Source organism: Spinacia oleracea, chromosome 3 (genome assembly GCF_020520425.1).
Source record: "Spinacia oleracea cultivar Varoflay chromosome 3, BTI_SOV_V1, whole genome shotgun sequence".
Classification (NCBI taxonomy): Eukaryota; Viridiplantae; Streptophyta; class Magnoliopsida; order Caryophyllales; family Amaranthaceae; genus Spinacia; species Spinacia oleracea.
In genome coordinates this window covers 2,880,645-2,897,920 of record NC_079489.1, presented here as the reverse complement: position 1 = coordinate 2,897,920, position 17,276 = coordinate 2,880,645, and the positions used below count along the sequence as shown (strand labels likewise).

General features: G+C 33.0%; 1 protein-coding gene and 2 long non-coding RNA genes across 3 annotated transcripts; 2 read left to right on the top strand and 1 right to left on the bottom strand.

The window, feature by feature from the left end:
- The first annotated feature begins 26 nt into the window (after window positions 1-26).
- Window positions 27-853, top strand: LOC130470646 (uncharacterized). Its single transcript, XR_008931356.1, has 2 exons — window positions 27-165; window positions 388-853. It is a non-coding gene; the product is annotated as an uncharacterized lncRNA (long non-coding RNA).
- Window positions 854-3,403: 2,550 nt separating this feature from the next.
- LOC130470618 (uncharacterized) lies at window positions 3,404-7,771 on the bottom strand. Its single transcript, XR_008931336.1, has 3 exons — window positions 7,432-7,771; window positions 7,033-7,215; window positions 3,404-3,636 (listed from the first exon to the last, which is right to left on the bottom strand). It is a non-coding gene; the product is annotated as an uncharacterized lncRNA (long non-coding RNA).
- Window positions 7,772-11,819: 4,048 nt separating this feature from the next.
- On the top strand, window positions 11,820-15,411 carry LOC110784192 (aluminum-activated malate transporter 2-like). Its single transcript, XM_021988629.2, has 6 exons — window positions 11,820-12,171; window positions 12,640-12,780; window positions 12,909-13,181; window positions 13,286-13,410; window positions 13,601-13,744; window positions 14,536-15,411. The coding sequence occupies exons 1-6, from the start codon at window positions 11,880-11,882 to the stop codon at window positions 15,040-15,042; spliced, it is 1,482 nt and encodes a 493-aa protein (XP_021844321.2). The 5' UTR covers window positions 11,820-11,879; the 3' UTR covers window positions 15,043-15,411.
- Window positions 15,412-17,276: the final 1,865 nt, after the last annotated feature.

The following is a 17,276-nucleotide window of genomic DNA, read 5'->3' as shown; positions in this document are numbered from 1 at the left end:
TTGCAGTTTGCTTCGGAGGAGGAACTGTCGATTGAGAATTACACTGAACGAGGTGTCATTGGTGTCACAGAAGAGGTGGTGTCGTTTGCTAGGGATGTTGCTATCATGCTATGCATCCTGAGACTTGGATTGATTTCCCTTTGCCTGAGGATGACGAGGATGAAGGTTTGATTCAACTTTCCTTTATTTTTTATGTTAGTTATTCAAGTTGTGAGCTGCTAAATTGCCAATTGTGTTTTTATCTTTGGTGAAGAATTGATTTATTAGTGTGCATAGAAGTGATAGAACACTAGTGTTATAGTTGATTGAACTCCTTGCTGGTTGTGATATCGATTGCCATTTCGTTCGATACAATAATGGTGAAGAATTTATTTCTTTATTTCATAGATGAATTGTGCATCTCAAATTCCTAAACATCATTATATCATGTCTCTGAACAACACTCTGAAGCTCAATATCAGTTAAAGCTCTATTGTGAAGCTGGTGACATAAACACGATTCAGCTGCAATAGATTATCAGATGAAGGTTAAAGGCGGAATATTTGAAGTTATTACTTTGGTTTGCTGTTGGAATTGGGACTGCAAAACTAATTTGCGTTCTACTGGTGTGGTTGTTTCTATTTAAGGGTGGAAATGGCTCAAGCAAGGTAACCAAGAATGTGATGCATTGTAGTACAAGAGTGATTGTAAATGTTCATTGCAAGGGTATTATTACCGGCTTACTTTGAATTTTCAAGAGCTTTTATAGACTTTCAAATGTAATGGCAATGGCAATATAATCAGAGTTTTTGTAAAGCTACTCTGCAAATTAATCGGCTTTTTATGGAATATAATTCCTATTTATTGCTGGAAATTTGTTACAAACTGTACTACTTCATTGCTAGGAAAATTAGAAATTCAAACTAGCCGTTGAATTCAAATTCTGCAGTTTTAAAGGAGTTTGGGTATTTGGTGCAAAGAACTTTATAAATAGGTGTATATTATGCAATAACTTTATATGTAGGTGTATTTTATGAATTATAAACATGACTTAACGGAGGACTAACGGAAAGTCATAATAGGGGTATTTTATGAACAGTTTGGAAAAATTAGGGGTATTCTATGAATTTTGAAACGCGCAGGGGTATTTGGTGCATTATTGCAAACCTCAGGGGCATTTCATGAAAAAACCGAAATAAAAAACTTCGCCTCAATAGCATTAACTATGGGATTAGGGCTTTGGTGCATCATCACATGCATGTGGCTAATAACTAGATTATCACTAACTATTGGCATAGGTGCAACGTGTATCATAAATAATATCGGCGTCAAAATAGTATATATATGTATTATTGTAAAACAAAGAAAGTAAATTTTGAGGGTGTACATGCCTAACTCGGAAGATTGTGAGAATCGAAACATTGGATATGTGATTGGTTATGAGATTATAAAGCTTAACGCTTAAACCGATTGATTTTCTCTGATAGCAATCGATCTAATACAAAAAGAACATTTTACAAGCACGAATTCATTTTTTAATTTGTTATTTTAATCTAGCATGAAAATCATACTAGGGGTTCAACTTCAATGGCACATATATGTAAGACTATCAAAATGTTTTTTCTTCAACATAGGTCATGTTACATGCGGAGTATGTTTTTTTTTTTTGGTGCAAATGAACCGCAAGGGCAATATAAATTACAAATTGGGGCAGGGGATTCGAACCTGAGACCTATTGTACACAGGCCCTCAGTCTTAACCACTAGGCCAAGACATCATTGGTTTACATGCAAAGTACTACCTCCGTTTCAGAAAGTTCTTTACGCTTTGGAAAATGTGTCCAAAGTATAAAAACTTTGACCGTGAATTCTCACCATTATATATATCAAAACGTTACATGTAAGATCTTGTTAGATTGGTCTCGTGATGTATTTTCAAAATATCAAATTTTTATAATTTTTTCACATACGAAAATGAAAATATTAGTAGTTAAATATTGCATTGGAGTCCGTGCAAATAGTAACTGTAAAGATCTTTTTGAAACGGAGGTAGTATACATTAGGAAAAATTGATATTATCGGTCCCAACTATGGCCGATTTACTTTAAAAGGTCCCAACTTTTGATTATGTCAGGGTGGTCCCAACTATAGAGAGTGTTTTCCAAAAATGGTCCCTTAGTTAAAATTAAGTGCTAAATAACTTAATTAACACTCATATCTCTCGTGCAATAATCATATTTTTTAATTAAATGAAGTAAATGGAACAGTATGATATGCTTAAATCAACTTAATTAGTAGTTTAATAAACCAAAGGACCATTCTTGGAAAACACACCTTAAAGTTGAGACTACTCTAGAATAATCAAAAGTTGGGACCTTTAAAAGTTAAACGGCCATAGTTGGAACGGTCAATATCAATTTTTCCTATACATTAAGCTTTATCTCATTTACTTACAGCGGATGATATGACTAAGTACATAAAACCTACATGTGTAAAAATCATCTAAAACATATTTTCTTAATTAATTTTCATCCAAAATAATGTACATCTCCATACCTACTCACAAAGTCACAAGTGACACAAATTAATCTACGTATAGGAGTATGATCACGCAAGTATAATGTTAACAAAAAAAAAAGAAAAAAAATATGAACATGTGTTCATCTAGATCGAGGGGAAGGTAATATCCACACACCAAAAATGATATCGGCTCTCTTATCACATGTGTATTTTAATTGTCCGTCTCATTTTCTGAAGGTGTACGACTATAAAGTAGAGGTGTGCGGAAATCAACCCCCAAATTTAAGGACTACTCAAGTTAATTAGTGGGTAATACAACACTCAATTGACTTCTAATTGCATCCTAATTTAGTCATGCGACTAATTTTAAATTTATCAATACTATATTAATTTTTTCCAAATTATTTATGTTGAAAATGAGGGTTTTGCTTTTGCTAGAACTTTCCTTCATCCTCCTTTTTCCTATGTTGTTGAGAAAGTGTTCATCACTCATCAGGCCACGTCATGAACACTAATGATAACAGCATATGCCCATAAAGTTTGGGCTTATTTCATAAGTGGGCTAGGCCCAGTTGGTTAGTTCTAACTGTCAAACTTTTGGAGGGTCTTAAATCTCAAATTTTTGGCTGCATACCTATGCATGCAATTCTGCATGCATATGAGCTACAAATATTTCGTTTTAGCAGTTTTGTGTGATTTTTTCTTTCTTTTTTTAGTCCATTATTCTGTGTCCTTTTTTTTTTTTTTTTTTGAATTTTTCTTTTAAAAAAACTTTTTTATCACACTTGTTTTCCTAAAAAAAAAAATGAACATTTGAGTAAGATACAAGAAGCACACATAAAAAACACACAAATGAACATTCATGTTTAAAAAATGAACATTTCATTTATTTACTCCTACTTCCAATTTTCTCTTTCTATATGCTTCTAATTTTTCTGCTTCCTTCCTTTCGGCTTTCACTTTTTATGTACATCGGTCTCTTTTCTCTTTCTATCTGCGACCTTATTTCCAGATTCTTTTCTTGTTGCTTCTGCCTTCAATTCTTCTTCAATTCTTACAACATCTCTTCATACCATATCTTCCATTTCTAAATCAATTTTTTTCTTTCGTTGCCGCATTCTTATTAACATTTACCTTCCTGCAAGAAAATCATAATGTTTTTAGTTGAATATTATTCTGTTTAAGGTGAATATAAGACTTGAGAAACTGAACATCACACAAAAGTGTTTTTTATTTATGAATATATCATAGTTTTATAAGTTGAATTTAATTGAACATGATTCTTTATAAATTGAACATGAGACTTGAGAAACTGAACATCACACAACAGTATAGAAAATATATTAGTAAGTATTGAACATATCGTTTTATTAGTTGAACATGATTCTTTATTGGTTGAACAAGAGAGTTAAAAAATTGAACATCACTCAAAAGTGTTATTATTTATTTCATCGACAATATTAATTTGAACATGAAAATTTTAAATCAAATAAGATCTTAATTTGAAGAGTTAGCGATTAGCAGCATTCAATCGACAGTGTACAGAAAGCTATCCGCTCATTAAGTGCATTTCCCAGGCTATCAATAGATCAATAATATATCTATATGATTGTCACCACAAGCAAGGAGATGAAAGATACTGGAAACTAACAGGAATAGACCAAACCTAACTAAAATTACCCTCGAAAAATCAAATTAGAATTTATAAAAATAAGAGTTTAATTTAATCTTTAAAGGTTAAAATTGGGAGCAAGAGAATTACGCAAAAAAACAGCGACGATGACGATCGAAGAACTATTCGGTATCATATTTTGCGTAAAATTGAACATGATTCTTTATAAGTTGAACACACTACAACAATTTATGGGTTTAGCGGCATTTGTCTAGCGGCATATATAGTAAATGCCACTACATTACACTTTTAGGCGGCATATCTAGTGGCATTTTTTTTATATGCCACTAAAAGCCCAAATTTTTTTATGCGGTGCAATAGCCCATTGGGCGCGCTTATTTGGGCAAAATGAAACTGAATCGCACTTCAGGTTTTTCCAACCCCCAAAAACCCTCATCTTCATACTCTCACCTAACTCAAAACTTAGGTCTCAAACCCTCATCTCCTTTAAACATTTTCTCTCTTATCTACAATTCTATCTGCTCAAAATTAAAGATTCAATCCTTGGCATAATAGTGTTGAAATTCTTATTGTCGTTACAAATTTTCGGATTATCTCTCACAATTGAACAATTGAGGCGCAGCTTTGAGGCGGTTGCTGCAATGGTGATGGCGGCAGCAAGGGTTTAATTGGTCGGCTGTTAGTAGATCTTCTTTGATCTTGATGGTATACTCAAAGTTCCTTTTCTTTTCTTTTTATTTGTTAAGAGTTAAAGTTCATAATTAAGGTTTATTTTATTTTATTTTACTTTTATAATATGTAAGCTTTTAATTTGAGATGGTAATTCGTGTCTAATGGATGAATTAAGTTTCAAAATTGATTTCATTAAAGTTGCATTACTAAAGTTTTTGACTTTGCTGCCATTTCTGTTTGGTCTTATACGCTTGTAAATGTTCTTGTTTCTTAGAGCCAAGCTTATTGGCGAAAGTAATAGAATTTTCCTCATTTGTGTTTGAAATTGAGCCTTGAACACAAATAAATTTGTAGTCTTAAACAACTTCATTTAATTTTGTACTCTTGACCAGGTGAAAGCCGTGCAGACCACTAAAAGATAAATAACCCCATTTATTGATCTTTGAGGATTTGGGAAGGAGGTAATGGAACTTTCCTCATTTGTGTTTGCTAATGTTTTTAAATAGTGCTGAGACCAATATGTAATTTTTTCGTGAGAAATAACCTGATTTATTGATCTGTAATAATGCAGATGATTGTAGATTATTTCCCGAAAAAAAAAGACAGAGCACTTGATAAATATCAAGGTAATTTATGAATAATTTTAATGCTTTGGTTGTTTTGCAAATATGACCCTTATTGTATGATGATTTTTTATGAGTAACATTTTGATTAACTTGTTTTGGTTGTTTTTAAATTCAAAGCATCATTCATCACCTGTTAGCATCAAAGTATGTAAAACAATCAATGGGAAAGAAGTGGAAAAATTATATGGGAGACTCAAACTTGTTTTCAAATGAAATAACAAATATTCTTAAACCTAGGCCTGATTGTGTGTCGGAGGGCCAGTGGCTTTGGTTGGTAACATATTGGAATTCCCCTAAAGAAAAGGTTTTATTGATAATTTATTTATCTTGTCTCCCCTCTGTGTGATATTTTGATTTTATGTATACATAGAAAATTCGAATGAGTCGTGAGCTACAAGTTATGGCGCATACTGGTGGATCAAAAAGCTTTGCTTGTTATGTTAATGAGAAGGTACTTAGTACATCTTGCATGGTTAACACTTTTCATTTAGGGATGAGTTTGAGCAAAATGATATGTGATGAAAGGTGTTGTACTGACCAAGTATACTTTATAATTTATACTTGAATCCTTATTTTTCTTTTTCCATTACATTATTTCTTAACATGATCTTTGTTTTCAGATTATTTTAATCGAGTAGGGCGAATTCGTCTATATTATTCGTGAAGGTTTGATGCTGGTTTTTGCTGATTTCGGAAGCTTGTGAAGTGTACAACATAGCCTTTGAAATGAGTTTTTTTGTGTACTTTATAAGTAGTACGAAGTGTGTATTAGAAGTTCGACAACATGCAAAATGTAATGAGAATTTTGTGTACTTTGGATAATGTAACTACAACTATGCATATATATACATTAATTATTTTGCAACTATTATCCATTTGTGTATTGTTATGGGAAGTGAAATATGAAGATTTCAATGTAAGTGAGATGAAATAGAAGTGAAAGCATAAGTAGGAATGCAGGACAATAATACGCGTTTAGGAATAGGATTCTAGCGGCATTTATTTCACTCTTTACCGGCAAATCAATTAAATCCCACTAGAAGTTCTCCCGACATTGGATCTAGCGGCATATAGGTAAATGCCGCTACAGGTTTTAGCGGCAATTTTATATGCCGCCTAAGAACAAATTAAATGCCGCTACATCCCTGGTTTGTTGTAGTGACACGAGAGTTGAAAAACTGAACATCACAAAAAAATGTTATTATTTGTGAACATGACTTTTATAAGTTGAATTTAGTCGAACGTGATTCTTTATAAGTTGAACACGAGAGTTGAGAAACTGAACATAACACAAAAATATTGAACATATATTAATTTTACAATTTGAATTTATTTGAACATGATTCTTTATAAGTTGAACATAAGTTCTGAGAAATTGAACATCACACAAAAAAGGTTCTTATTCGTGAACATTAACCGAGATATATTATGTTATTGTAACATTTGTTAATATCAAAATTCATAGAGTACATGACAATTACCATTCAACAATTTCTGACAGGCACAAACCATAAAAAAGGACAATCCACATTTTTTTTTCTTCTATTAGCCACATTACAATAGTAATGAAAAGGAAATGAAAACATAAAGGGATGAAATGTACCATGTGTACTTGAGCACGAACCATAAAGCAACTGAACAAAAAATTAGATCATTGCATCCTCTGCATCATCTTTTTTGGCTTCTTTACAAAACTAAAATTGTGCTTCCTGAGGTAATTCACGCATCTATGAGATTTATAAATCGCCGACGATGAATCAGCTCCAGAAGCTCAAGAACATCTGACCTAAATCAATATCAAATCATATTCGTTAGCTCAGCTCCGTCAATCTCGTGTTCCTTGCTCTCTGAAAAGATCGAGAGAGCAACAAATGTTCTAACCGGAACGTAAGAGATCCAAACTCCGACAAATAATTACAAAAACCACTAATTAATTTTAGCAAATTAAAACTCAACAAATTGCAATCGCAGTTTCGGAGAAGGAGAGAGAAAGAGAGATTACAGATGAGGAGGATGAGCTAGCTGCGAGTGCGACCACGGTGAAGGAGGCGAGAAGGACGAGGAGCGAAAAAGGAAAGGACGAAGAAACAGAGAAACATAACGCCGACGATGGAGGTAATTGCTGGGAGAAACCACCAAGAAAATCAATGTAGCTGGTGATATTATGATGGAGGTGGTGGTGGCGCCGCCGGTGATTTGCCATATCAGTAAAAAAAAATGGAGAGAGAAAATGGAGTTGATGAGAGAGAAGATGGTGAGAGGTTAGAGGAGAGAGAAAATGGGTATATGCTGAATTTATGGGTGATATTATGATGGAGGTGGTCTTTAATCCAGAAACGACGTCGTTTTATCTAGTATGCACGCATAGATGCGTAGATAAGTATCTATATATTAATAATTAGCTCTTAGATCACTTAAATATGTTACATGTATTGATGCCATGTATATATCATTTTATAATTTCTGCTCATTGGGCCAACTCATTTTATAATTTCAGCTCATTGGGCTTGGCCCAATGAACACGGTGAGCATTGTACATCTCGGTATATAAATCATATTTTGGCTAGGGCGTACTCTTAACAAGTCGGCTAGTTTAATTGATTTTTTAATTATCAACCCAACTACTCACAAGGGGGTAATTTATATTTTTATATTTCTTAACAATAATATAATTTTAAATTTGCAAGAGACATATGGATCAACAAGCACACATATTAACTTGTACTCACTCTGTCCCTTAATACTCGCACCATTTTGACTGGATACGTTTGCTAATGCACAATTTTGATCACCAATACTTTTAACTACATATTATAAAAACTTATAAAAATATTACCCCAATATTTTGAAAATATATATTAAGAAGAAGCCAAAAATATACTATATACTAACATTTGTTTTCATATATTAGAAATAAAATAGTGTCAAAGTGAATTATGTGAATAGTGAAAAAAGTCAAAACAGTGCAAGTATTAAGGGTCAGAGGGAGTACTTAGTAAAAATAAATGACATACAAATATAATATGATTATTTATGAGATAAAAGATTCAAACTCCTAGCCGGGAAGGTTTATAAATGATGCATCAATGATACTTAACACTACAAGAAATTGTACTATTAATGACGGGAAATCCCGTCGCAAAATGTCAATAATCATTGGTTAACGACGGGATTTTCTATCGCGAACCCGTCATAAAAGGGGGTTGTCGTTAATAGAAAATCGCGTCGTTAACCCGTCGTAAAAGACATTTTGCGACGGTTATTCCCGTCATTGTTTGGTTGTTAGCCCCGTCGCAAAAGGCATTTGCGACGGGATTTTTGATCCGTCGTAGTAATTAGGTTGTCGTTAAAGATATAAATTCTTGTAGTGTAAGTATCATGATCTAGTTAATTAACCTCATTCGTATTATTCCCGTTTAAGATCCATTAATAGAATATCAATAACCACGTTGTTTAGAATTAAAATATATAAATAAATTACATGCGATTATATTCATGGATGCGCCTAACTCGTAAATGAGACGTACGTACATTATTATATATTGATCTGATAAGATAAAATGTCACAAGTAAAAACATGTAATATCCTATCAGTGGAACAAAAAAGACGATTCGTACTATATATCCATGTTAGGCTTTTATAACTTTTGATTTAGGCCTCTGGATAAGGATCGATTCTAATCCAACCATACTAGCATTATGTTCATACAAATTTAGTAATAAGAATATTACATTTTTTACATACTTTGCTTACCATGCCATTGTTTTATCAACTAGTTGTATCAATTTCTTGGTTATTAGTATTTTGCAGGGTAAAGCTCAGAGCACTTGGAAAATCCAGTTGCTGGTAGGTGACATCATGCATCTTTTCTCATGACACTGTTGATTTACGTCACGTTTATTAAGATTAAGTTAATTGTGCATCAGATTATGTTGTATCTTTATGTCATTATGTTTAGGCTAGAACTAATTATCGGGTGGGTGGGGTCAGGATCAGTGCGGGTCATTAGCGCACAGGTAGCGGGTTATTGAAGGGTCACTTTTAAAAGGGACAAAGCGGGTCAGGTTGGTGCGGTCGTGCGAGACAAGGCCAATAGCGGGAAGATAACGGGCGTGTCAATAAACTAGCAAGAAGAGGAGATGAAAAAGAGAGCTAATAGGCAATCCATGTAAATACTAATTTATTTTATGTTTATTTTTGCGTTATCTATTTTATTTTACTAAATCAATGTGCTAACATTCTGACCTTATATCGATCTTGTCCAATAAAGGATATATAACCAGGTCTACTTCTGACCCACCAGGATAATAAATTTCCGTCGTCGGTCCCGCTTGTGCCTGATGTGTGCACAAAAGCGCCCCGATCGACCCTCGCCCCTCGCTCTTGTCGCCAATAGACAAGAGTGTCCATTTAAAAGCAAACATCCGCTCGTGCCCCAAGCCTTGAGATTCACTTTCTGCACAAGGCTTGCGCCCTTGCCGCCCCATAGGCAAGATCGCGCCGCACGATCCGGTGTCAACACACTCAGACCGTGACAAAACGGGCTACCATGTCCAATAACCAGATATATTTCTGACCCACCACTCCACCAGGATATATATCAACCTATTTATAGGCATCAAAATTTATCTTTTTCTTTCTGTAAGTTACAATATACTGTAGTTTTGAGAGAATTGAAAACTATCTTAACTTTTATATTTTTCCTTGTGAAAAAAAAAAACTAGTTATGTCGATTATATAGTTAGATATGTATACATTTCTGATCTATCTGTTACAAGTACATTTGCACATGTAATTATTGGAATATATGTAGTTCATTTTTGGCCAAATAATAACCATAGGTTATATGAATATATGATAGTGATAGTACGTTGTGCAATATGCATTATTTAGAGTTTTAAGCTTGTTATTAACGTTGTTATTCAACTTCTTTTTTGTTAACCAATTACATTAAACATTCTTTCCTTTTTATTCGTTTTGCTTTTTTCGAATCAAATCGATCATGCAATCAGTTGGTTTTGTTATTTAGCTAATTCATTGTCCTTTGCGTAAGGCAACAATTGTTTATTGTGATAATATTAGTTCATCCGTTTACATGTCTCACAACGTTACTCCTTTCAACACCACCAAACTAATTATATAAGCACATGCACGTACACCTGGATATTACATTTCGTTCGTGAAAAGGTCGCCATTGGTCACATTCGATTACTCGGATTCATGTGCCTTCCTCTTATTCATACGCCGATAAATATAATATATTTTCACCAAATTAGGGCTACCTAGTTCTTTTTCAACGGATTTTCGTTCCAGTCTGAGCATTCTCCCTCCTCCTAAGTACTCACCGCTTAATTAATTAACTAAAATTAAGTATCATATAATATTAGTTGTCATTTCAAAATACCAGTACAATACGAACCAAATTGTTAATATTTGCATGAATATACCATGTCTTTTAAAACAATAGGAGAAACATATTTAAGGTAATGAAAGGAATCTCCTACTATTTAAGGAAATGCCTCAAAGATTAGTTTAGGTGCCAATTTTGACTATCACATAAATCACTTTTACCACAGGTAAAACAATTTTCGATCTCTAGAAAGTCTAGGAAAGTTCCTTTCCACTGTAAATACATAAGTTCTGTCACGCATCTACAAAATCTATCGTGTATCCGAGTACACTTAGAGGCTAGAGGTGACATTTAGGCTCTATTTGGTTCAACTGATTTTTAGTGATATTAATTCATTTGAATTTAACATAACTTATTTTTGCTGAAAAAACTTATTTGCGTGTGTAAATTGTCTGAAAAACTTATTTTTTCTTATATGAACTTATCTGAACTTATTTTTGCTAAAACAAGTCAAAATAGGTTGAAACAAACAGACCCTCGATGGTACTTTTTCTCCTCATTTGATCAGTTTTCTCATTTTGAAAAATTGAAATGACTGAAAAGCTCCTTAAGTCAGATCCAACCCATTAAACATTACGTATGAGAGTCCTACATTGATTTGTTTTTTTTTTTAAAAAAAAAGAGAGTTAATCAGCCTGAACTCTGAAGTGGCTATCTCTCTTGATGACGGGTGAAATCCAAACTCGTATTTAACAGTACGGAATGATGATTTAAAATGTAAATGGCCTACAGATAAACATAGAAAGTGACAGTCACAAAATCACAAATAATAATCCTACTTTACTTAACAACCAACCATCACCCAAAAGTAGACCGCAGAAAGTGACAACAATGAGATCAACCATGAATAAAAATTCCCCCTTGTACTTGCATTGTACAAGTACACAATTCCTTTTGAAAATGACATTACTTCTAATTAACATATTTCCCTTATAAATATGTTAGCTTATTTGTCATTTCTCAACTCACATAATTACCATCATATCCCACATTATTATTTTCTCTAAAACTTCTAAACACACAAACTTAGCTTTATACAATGGGGTTTAGTGTTAGAGATAGCAACGATGTTAAACTTAGCCTTGCGGGCCGGGCCTGGTGTTGGGCTCGTCAGTTGCCGGAGAAGCTAGTCGCCAAGGTGGTTGGGGTCGCGACAATGGCTAATAAGTTGGCTAGGGATGATCCAAGAAGGGTTGTACATTCCTTCAAAGTTGGACTAGCCATAACTTTGGTGTCTTTGTTTTACTATTTTCAACCCCTCTATAAAAGTTTTGGTGTTTCTGCTATGTGGGCTGTTATGACTGTGGTTGTTGTATTTGAGTTCACTGTTGGTAAGCTTTTGTTACATATTCTTTTACTAATTTTGGTAAATATAATGAATAATTAATGAATCCCTCAAAAATATAGGTTTAGCCCGGCCTGGCCCGACCCATTAAAAATATAGGTTAAGTCCAGTCTGACCCGGTCCATTTAAATTAGAACGGTCCTGACCTTGAACCCGACCCGTTGAACATGTCCATTAACGATAAGAAAAGCTAGATAAGGCTCTGTTCTGTTCACCATATTTCCACTTATTTCAGAAAAATTAAGTTCGGATAATTCAGTTAAGTTTGAATAAGATAAATTCAGAAAAAATAAGGAATAAAGATTACCCAATTAAAATTTATAATTAAAATAAGTTCTTATAAGTTTAGATAAATTAAGTTAAATTCAGGAAAAACAAGTGAAAATCAGGTGAATAAAACGTGGTACATTTGGTGCATTTAGTAACTAAATATCTTGGGTTGATTTATTTGCAGGGGCAACATTAGGAAAAGGGTTTAATCGAGCAATGGCGACTTTAATAGCCGGTGGATTAGGAGTTGGTGCACATCATTTGGCTAATCTTTGTGGCAAGATTGGTGAACCTGTCCTTATTGGATTATTTGTATACATTTTTGGTAATAACAATAAACTTCAAACTTGTAATTATTATTTTTTTTGTCTAGTTTATAACATATTTGTACAAGTACATCTAAAATGCGTTACTAATTACTATACGAACATTGTTTGGTTGATAAAAATGCAGCTGCAGCATCAACATTCATGAGATTTTTCCCAAAAATAAAAGCGCGATATGACTATGGATTCTTGATTTTCATATTGACGTTCAGTTTTATATCCATATCCGGGTATCGAGCAGATGAAATATTGGAATTAGCACACAAGAGATTGACAACTATCGCGATAGGTGGATCCGTTAGCTTGCTTATAAATTCACTCATTTTTCCGGTTTGGGCCGGTGAAGAATTGCATAATTCAATTGCTCTTAATATGGAAAAACTCGGTCTTTTCTTAGAAGGTATACATCATAATTCATACATACAATATTTGAATTGTGCGTAACTTTTTCCTACTCATATACACGTAGTTAACTAACTAACGTGACAAGATTTGTTCTTGCAGGATTCGGAGCTAAATACTTGAAAACAACCGAAGATGAAACTAATAATTCAAAGGATGGGAATAATAAATCATCTTTTCAAGGATATAAAAGTGTTTTAAATTCCAAAAATGTGGAGGAGAACATGGTAATTAATTCACAACTTCTATATTTTCTATTTTCTATGTTCGGTCTTAAAAAGTTGATTTATAAATCTAACGGCAAATGATTCTGCCAAGGAAATAATTTTGAAAAATGATGATTTCTTTAGAAGAATCGAAATTATTCTTTGGAATAATCACCTTTCATATCTGATACTTAATTTGCTCGAATTTCAGGCAAATTTCGCCAGATGGGAGCCGGGACATGGGAAGTTCAGATACCATCATCCATGGAATCAATACATTAAGTTAGGAGGTCTAATCCGACAATGTGCCTATAGGATCGATGCTCTTAACGCTTTCTGCAAGCCCGACATACAGGTATATGTTACAAAATCGCGCTAGCTAGCTAGCTAGCCTTACGAAACTTATTTTTACTCCCTCCGTCCCGGAATACTTGACCTGTTTTCCTTATCGGGCCGTCCCTTAATACTTGACCTGTTTCTAAAAATGGAAATATTCTAACAATATTATATTATTTCTCACTCCACCCCTATTAACCCACCTACCCCCTACTCCATACAAAAATTAATTAAAAATTCAACCCCTACTCTCCCCCAACCCCACCTCTTAACCCACCTCTCACTAACTACATTAAAATAATACCCCACTATCAACTACTACCTATTAAATTAAATAAGTCAATTCAAGTCCCTTAAACTCTGTGCCGGTCAAACCAGGTCGAGTATTCCGGGACGGAGGGAGTACTAATTAAAACTGTTTTCTTAAATTGAAGAACTAGCCTAATTAAGCCTTACGAAACTTATTTTTACTAATTAAAACTGTTTTCTTAAATTGATGAACTAGCCTAATTAAGACTATGTTCTCTTCATCTGGTCTATCATGGTCTGTTTTTTGTAGCTTCTTGTCTGTTCTGATCTGTTTTTTCTAGTTTCTGGTCCGTTATTAATCTGTTTTTTCTAGTTTCTGGTATGTTCTCGATCTGTTTTTTCTAGTTTCTGGTCTGTTCTTGATCTGTTTTTTCTAGTTTCTGGTCTGTTCTTGATCTGTTTTTTCTAGTTTCTGTTCTGATTTGATTTGGTCCGGTCTGATCTAATACACAACTAGAGAATATAACACTAACCCTTTTTCTTGCCTGATATTTGTTACAGAAACCACAAAAATTCCAAGAAGAAATAAGAGAAGCATGCACAAAAATAAGCTTAGAATCAAGCAAAACCCTAAAAAAACTCGGATCCTGCATTCGGGCAACAACATACCCGTCTTCTTCCGTCAACGCCCACATCGTAAGCTCAAAAGCCGCCGTCAAAAGCCTCACGTGTTTCCTCACATCATCATCATCAATATACACGACTCAAAACTCAGACGAACTATTACAAATCATACCAATCGCGACTATTGCTTCTCTCCTTATCGATATCGTCGATTGTACGGAGAAAATTGCAGAATGTACTTATGATCTTGCAATCCTAGCACATTTTGAGAAGGTCAACCCAAAACCAGAAAATAATAATCAAGTTTCTGATATTGTTGATAATCAATGTCCTGAAATTGTGATTACTATTGCTGAATTAGCGTTAATTACGTCGGTTAATCCGGTTGATGATGGGAATTTTACGGTGGGTAATTCAGATAGTCAGCATAGTTCAGATGATTAGTATATAACACGAGTAATTAATAATACTTCGTACTACAGATGTGTAGGAGGGTAACGTAGTGTAAATGGATAACAAATTCGTTCATTAATTAATTGTTGGCTTAATTAATGAGATAATATTCAACTAATTGATTGAGATCATTATGTTTGATGTAATGATCTTAGTGGGATGTAATTTTGATTCTTTAATTAATTTAGAGAAGCTTTTTCTAGCCAATGATGCCTTAATTTTGTATTCGTATGGTTAAGACTGAGGTCTGATGATGATCCTGATGTATTAGAATTTAGGTTCTCGAATATTTCCCTCGTCGGCGGTTATATGTATAGATATGTTTTAGTCCAATTGTTTTCAATTAATATCGTATATATACTTCCTCTGTCCTGTAAATATCGTACCTTAAGGTTTTTTACACTATTCACACTCCGATTTTGACCATTTTTTGTGACTTATACGTACGAATATTATAATCATGTGGGGTCTGTTAAATTTGTATCGATATATATTTTCTAAATATCAATTTTTATTTATACTTTTTTACTTAAATGTGATTTGAGATATTAAGAGTCAAAGTAATGTGTTAGATGAGTAAAAGTCAATCATGATTCGATATTTATAAAACGGAGGAATTGAAGTACTTAAGTTCTTATTACGCATTGTTATATCGAGTGATCGAAGTGTACAAGTTGGTAATATTTTACTTTTAGGAACCATCATCGATATTATCAACTTGTACACTTCGATCACTTCCGCGTGCGTCTCTAATATTTCTATCAACTTGTACACTTCGATCACCGTTCTTTAAATGTAATCCGATCTAAATCCTTGTTTTTTTTAGGTCAGACATTATTTAAAGAATGGCCCATTATAAGAATATACATAGTACGGAGTAGTAATTTCTTGTCATCCAAGTTGTCAATAAAGCTTAGCTTATTTGTTGCATTTATCATCTACGTAGTACATCCATTTGACTAGTAATAAACAAAATTCGAATCATATCTGTCAAAGGATGAAAAAGTTCTAACCAAACATTGCATAAGAAAACTATTATTGTACAAAAATTTGGTGCGAATTACCCTAGTGGATAAACAATTTGGTATTTGGCAACTAGCAAGTGGTATAATAATCGATATGTGGTATTACTTCTTTTATCGTGACTCCTTAAATACCTAAAAAATCTCTGAAAATTGAAAATCAATTAAACACAATTGAAAACCAAGTTGACTTGTAATATGTTTTATTAGATTTTAGCCCGTGCGATGCACGAACTCTATTAAATTGTTAAGTTAAAACTCTTATATATACCAATTTTAAATAATCCGTATTAGATTAGATTAATTTTGGATTTTGGATTGTATTTCATTTTAGATTTATTTTTGAATTATGAGAGTGACTGATTTTGGATGAAATTGTATATGGGTAATATACTAATATTAATAATTAATTAATAAAAATATCTACGTGGCACACTCGACTTTTTTAATTCAAAATTATTTTTGAAATCTTATTTTTCATTGGCCAAAACCATTATATTTCCTACGTGGTGCTCTAATGCTAGATTAATATTTGATTTTGGATTGAATTTTATTTTATTTTAGATTAGTGTTTGATTTTGGATGAATTTTATTTTAGATTTTATCTTTTAATTATTAGAGTGTTTGATTTTAGATGGAGTTGTATGTATTAGTAATTACTTAATTAAAATATCTACGTGCCACCTATTTAATTATCTAGGTGACACTCGATTTTTAATTCAAAAATAAATTAGAAATCTTATTTTTCATTGGCCGAAATCATTAGTAATCATAGGTGGCGCTCTGATATTTCAGCAAATATGACTCCTTTATATATATATATAAAATATATATATATATATATATATATATATATATATATATATTAGATTAGACGTTACTCTAGAATAATTTAGATATGTAATGAAGAATCAAGTGATGATGTATCTAGAAATATCTTAGACATTGTGATGGGGAAATATCTAATATTAGAGAAGTATAGAGAAATCTAGAAACTAGGATACAACCACTATAAATATGTTGTATTTGCATAAGTTAAGGTGAGCTAATCAAGAGACCTCCCACAAAATATGAGGGGTAGAAACAAGTGTTCTACCAATGCAAATACTGTTGTACAATTCTTATTAATGTAATCATTTATAAAAATGCAATTTTGTTATATTGTTCAGGTCCATTAAAACCTCCGCGTGCGTCCTCAAATTT

Bases quoted from the DNA above. Each gene is read 5' to 3' on its own strand.
- LOC110784192 (XM_021988629.2), top strand. From the start codon at position 11,880: ATGGGGTTTAGTGTTAGAGATAGCAACGATGTTAAACTTAGCCTTGCG. The intron at 13,182-13,285 runs GTATACATCATA...TTGTTCTTGCAG, and splicing joins ACTCGGTCTTTTCTTAGAAG to GATTCGGAGCTAAATACTTG. The intron at 13,745-14,535 runs GTATATGTTACA...TATTTGTTACAG, and splicing joins TCTGCAAGCCCGACATACAG to AAACCACAAAAATTCCAAGA.